General features: G+C 42.9%; 1 protein-coding gene across 1 annotated transcript; it reads left to right on the forward strand.

Annotated features, from left to right (window-relative positions):
* The first annotated feature begins 790 nt into the window (after nt 1–790).
* Nucleotides 791–3244, forward strand: LOC141761296 (uncharacterized). The gene is made up of 3 exons (XM_074624631.1): nt 791–1137; nt 2109–2308; nt 2905–3244. The coding sequence occupies exons 1-3, from the start codon at nt 1027–1029 to the stop codon at nt 3242–3244; spliced, it is 651 nt and encodes a 216-aa protein (XP_074480732.1). The 5' UTR covers nt 791–1026.
* The last annotated feature ends 393 nt before the right edge of the window (nt 3245–3637 follow it).

Consider the following 3637-nt stretch of genomic DNA (forward strand, 5'->3'; position numbering starts at 1 on the left):
CAGCACGTCATTCATGATTGTCATCACACCTTCAGACATTCACTCAGCTGCTAAACTTCACATTAAATGAGGTGTTTTCTGAATGTAGTTTGGTCTGATGCTTCCGTGTTGGCAGTCTGCTGAAACATCGTGGTTAACGTGAGACGAGTCCGACGGCAGCAGTGAGGGTCAGGGTTAGGGTTCAGTGACCTGAAATTCGCCTGAACATTTAGTTCCAGTTAAGTATCGTGGTTATCATTATTAATTATTAATGACATTGTTGTTGTTAACAATTAGCTTTAATGATGCAGAGCGGGTGGGTCGTGATCCACATGCGAACAAACCATTAACATTAACATTTCTGTCCTGATTGGACCAGTCTGACCACATTGCAGAACAGTTAACAATAAACCTTGAGACTGACGGAAACCACCTGGACCTGGACCTGGTCCAAGACCTGGTGCTGGACCTGGTCCAAGACCTGGTGCTGGACCTGGTCCAAGACCTGGTCCTGGACCTGAGTTTCCTTAAACATGTGATCAGTCTAACATATTAAAATATGACACATTTATGTTGGAAATGTGATGAATGGTGGTAATAATATTTTCAATTGATGATTTACATGTGATCTAATTTATTCTGGGTTTAGACTAGATTTAGTTGCCCCAAATTTCTCAGTTATGATGAGGGTCCAGTCCTGAGGACATGTACATGCAATTCATAGTTTTCAGACACGTGACACGCGCCGCTAACTGGAGGGCAAAACAATGGACCAAGATGGCGGCTCACAGTGAATTATCCGTAGCAGGGAAGCACAAGCCTGTCAACTTTCCATCTGTTCAAAGCCACGAATATTTAGATCATCTATCAACATCAGAAAAACGAAGATACGAGCACAAACTACAGGTTTTGGGGACCTGCGATCCATATACAGCACCCGCCGCAGTATTTATTTCACTAAAAACAGCGAAGTCGCTGCCAGAACTCCACTTTGGCGATGTTTACATTTATCTTGTGGAGACTCCCTCACCTTACACGGTCGCCAGGATGAAAGCCTACAAAAGTACGGACAGTTACATGTATTTTCGTTCTGGATGGGTCAATAATGCTGCCGTTTGGGAGGTGAAGGACAAGAAATTCTTCATTGTCAAAGCAAAGGTGAGTTAACTAACGTTAATTTTAGCTTGCTATCTGACGTTGATTCGTGTGTGGTTAGTTTCAGGGTCACTGTAGTCAGCGTTGGTAGGACAGTAGTGACAGGCAGTATTCATTTGGTATGGTTAACACAGTGTCTAATGACATATAAGTCTATTGAAAACTTCTTTTTTCGATGTCAGGTAAACCATTCCTACAGATTAAATGAGCCGCCACTGACAGCCTGGGTTGTTGTGGAGAAGGAGGGACTGGTGCGATTTGGCCACTGCACCTGTATGGCAGGTTTAGGAGAGGTGTGTTCACATGTGGGTGCCATACTCTACGCTTTGCTAGCAGCTGTTAACAAACTGAGTGGCACTGCATGCACAGATGAAGCCTGTGCCTGGAATGAGCCTAGTATGGCAGCCGTAAGGACAGTAGGGTATGCACCAGGGAGCCAGATAGCTTTCACAAAGGCCCAGAGAAAGAGATCTGCTGATGGTTGCGGTGACCTTCCCCCTGCCAAGATTCCACCTCCAACCACAGATGAATGCACAGCATTGTACAATATGCTACGTGTATCAGAAGACACTGAAAGGGAACCTGTCAAAAGCTCCATTTTGTCTGTTGTCCCTGGCCATGCAAAGAGGTACATTCCTCGGGCAGTGCAGCTGAACATCCCCGCATCCCTAAACAAGATGTACAAGCCCCAGTACAGGTCACTGTCACACCAAGAACTGCAGGCAAAGAGTGAAGAGATCTTTACAGAGTTGAGCATAACAGAAGAACAGGTCAGTCAGTAAATATGGTTGAAAACGTGCATATCAGGAATATCACAGGGACAAGTAAATAGGATAGCTCAAGTTCAGAAAACATTTTTTTCCACAGAATTCATTAAAGTTGTCTTTTTCACATTTTCCTTCAATAACATTTAATTAATCACTGTTTTGTTTTGTCACATATCACAAACTTAAATCAACCTTATTCAATTTTAGTGCCGTGTCATACAAAAGGAGACAAGACTACAATCAAAATGTGCCATGTGGTTTGACCAGAAGGCAGGAAGGGTGACTGCGTCAAACATCCGAGCAGCCTGCCACCCGGACCCAGACAAACCAGCTGTCTCCTTGCTGAAGAAGCTGTGCTATCCTGTGGCCTTCAAGGACCCAAACAACAACACACCACATTCTCTCAGGTATTCATATCTACTTTTCACTCAATGAAAGCTTCACACAAAAATGTAATAATCAGAATTCCCAAATATAACAAAACCAGAAGAGTGACAGGGAGGGTAAGCATGGCAATGCGCACAAAAGTTTTTGAATACAGCCTTAAAACACTCTTCTTTCACAGCGTTCAGGCTTTTACAAAAACACTTCTTAAATCTACTGTACATGCAGACCACTAGCACAGCAACACGTTTCGAGTTGCACACTTTTCAGGCAGCAATCTTTGGTGCCTGAAAAAGAGTTGCCTCCTGAAAAGAGTGCAGCTCAAAACAAACTGCCATGCAAGTGGTTTGCATGTGAGTTTCAGACAAACAGGCTGTGAAAGGATGAGTGTTTTAAAGCTATATTAAAAACTTTTCTCCCCATTACTTTTGTAATTTACATCCACTTATCATCTTGCTGGTAATATACAAATGATCAAGATAAATAACACATCTGCAAATAAAGATGTTATTTGGACTTCTGAAAGTAATGTTACTGTGATATAAGTGTACATTGTTATGGTAATAATTTCTTACTGTCATTTTATATTTAAGGTGTATATAATTTTTTCTGTTTTTAGGTGGGGCATTGAACACGAGAGAAAAGTAGTTGAGGAGTACACCAAGATGATGGAAAAGTTCCACACCAATCTCACTGTCAAGAAGGCAGGGCTGGTCATCAACCCCCAGTACCCATGGTTAGGGGCATCCCCAGATGGCATACTAACATGTGACTGCCATGAGATGGGTGTGTTGGAGGTAAAGGCACCCAGCAGCCTTCAGAATAGCACTTTGATGGAGAAATGCAAACAGGACAGCATGTTTTGTCTCCAAGAGGTTGAGGGGAAGCTTTCATTGAAGCGGGACCATCAGTACTTTTGTCAGGTGCAGACTCAAATTCACCTGACACAGGCAAGCTAGTGCGATTTTGCTGTCTGGGGACCAGGGAAAGAAGGCAAAGGGGAAATCCACATTGAGAGAATACTGCCTGACACTGACTTTTTTGACACCACGTGTGAAAAGGTTCACATTTTTGTACAGAAATGTGTCATTCCAGAGCTAGTAGCAAAAGTGTTTACAGCTCCTGTTCTACCAACATCCCATGATACCAGCAAACCATCTGAAAGCAAGGGCTGTTACTGTGGGCTGCCTGTCCTGCAGAATGAAGATAGACTTGAGTGTAAATCAGGGATTTGTAAAAGACAGTATATCCACAGAAGTTGTTTAAAACTTGACACCTCGCATTCAAAAATGTCAAGTTGGAAATGCAGTGACTGTAAGCGGGAAATAGCTAAACAAAAGAAGGATAACAGG

This window comes from Sebastes fasciatus, chromosome 22 (genome assembly GCF_043250625.1).
Source record: "Sebastes fasciatus isolate fSebFas1 chromosome 22, fSebFas1.pri, whole genome shotgun sequence".
In the NCBI taxonomy this organism is placed as follows: Eukaryota; Metazoa; Chordata; class Actinopteri; order Perciformes; family Sebastidae; genus Sebastes; species Sebastes fasciatus.